The 1,512-nt window shown below is 40.6% G+C and overlaps 1 protein-coding gene across 1 annotated transcript in view; it reads left to right on the top strand.

The window, feature by feature from the left end:
• The first annotated feature begins 903 nt into the window (after positions 1-903).
• The window catches only part of LOC103800765 (methionine-R-sulfoxide reductase B3-like), a 6,091-nt gene continuing 5,482 nt past the window's right edge, over positions 904-1,512 (top strand). The window contains exon 1 of the mRNA XM_009073147.1: positions 904-907. Coding sequence (XP_009071395.1) covers positions 904-907 — 4 coding nt within the window. The remainder of the gene's footprint in view (positions 908-1,512) is intronic.

Raw genomic sequence — 1,512 nt, 5'->3', positions numbered from 1 at the left:
TTCCTGTTGCTGTTGTTTGGCAGCGATATTTTGCATGAGGAAAAGAATTTATAAATTTGATTTTATTTTTACAGTTGCAATTGCTGCATTGTTTTGAGTTCCTGTTTTGTGGGATGTTTTCCCTATTCAGAGTTATTGCTCCTCAGTCTCTTTGCTGCCTGTAACTCTTTTATTTGTAATACTTGGGGAGTGATGATGCTACTTGTTCTTGTGGTGAGTTCTAGGGTGGAAACACTTGTGATGGTAGTAGGCACCTTGGCAGCATAGGGTTTGGGGCTTGCAATGCCTTCAGGTAGTGTAGGAATGGTACTATATGGGTGTTCCCAAAAGGAAGACAATTACATTTTTTGAGCATTTCTTTGTTAAAAGTTATGTTTGTTATGCTTCTTCGTATTTAATAATTTAAGATAAACTGAAGACATACGGAGTTTTTTCCAGTTTACACATTTTCTTTACCCACATTCAGAGAACTTGATAACTTCCACATCTCCTTTACAGGATGTATAGGAAATTTTACTCACTTTTCTTATGGGAAGCTGTATACATCCTTTACTCATCTGCATGCAGTGATCTGCAGCTGCTGCTGTGTTCCTTAATAGCTTATTGCAAGTCATTTTATGAAATCATCAGTAGCAAATGCTTAACAGATATTATAAGAAGAAACAAGGAAGTTCTGTATACATGGGCATATGTGTAATACACAGAGAGAGCAACAGCTGCCTATGCATGTTATGTTTGGCAGGAGATGGAATGAGAAGGGCAGGTAGCTGGTGAGATTTCAGATGGGCACTGGTAGATGTTAATGTGACCTTAAAGCCTGTCAGGTTCTTACATGGGAGCCCTGCTTCAGGAAATGGAGCATATGATGGTTTGTGTGGAGTGGCTGAAAGTTACAGCTGCGTAATGGGTATCTACTGGGTCACTGAATAGACCTGCATTGTTTTTTACCTTTGTTGTGGAGAGAGGGAGACTTGGCATGGAATAGTTAAATAGTGGAAGGTCGTTATTTAGGTAAGTGGCCATTACTGGTAGGTCAGGTATACACCTCATCATCATTTGGTGTCAGATCATGTAACTCAGTGCTCAGCTAGCAGCTGTGTTGAACATATGTGTTAGTGAGTGCAGTCGTTTTGTCCTGGATGCAGACCACATGCAGACCATTCACTAGTGTGTATAGGCAAAGTTATGATTCCACCTGTCCATGTCTGATCTGAAGCACTTGTTACTGATTTGAAATGAGACACAATAGTAGTCATCTCACTGCCTCTAATGTGTAATGGGTCAGTGTCTGAGCACATCCTTCTGGGTATGACCATGCCTTAGTGAAGGCAAAGGTTAAGGCAGGTTAGGGGGCTCTACATGGCAATTTCCCAACTCTCTTTTAGAAGTACTTTTACACTGCAAAGCAAAAGCTCTTGTGTTCCATGAAGTCTCACTGTTTTATCTTCAGGGTGGAATTTGTTGTTGTTTTAAACTGATGGTGAGGCTGAATCTGGCTTACCTTTGTCCCCA

This window comes from Acanthisitta chloris, unplaced genomic scaffold, assembly GCF_000695815.1.
Source record: "Acanthisitta chloris isolate BGI_N310 unplaced genomic scaffold, ASM69581v1 scaffold18304, whole genome shotgun sequence".
Taxonomy (NCBI): Eukaryota; Metazoa; Chordata; class Aves; order Passeriformes; family Acanthisittidae; genus Acanthisitta; species Acanthisitta chloris.
This window is presented reverse-complemented; position numbering and strand designations above follow the sequence as displayed.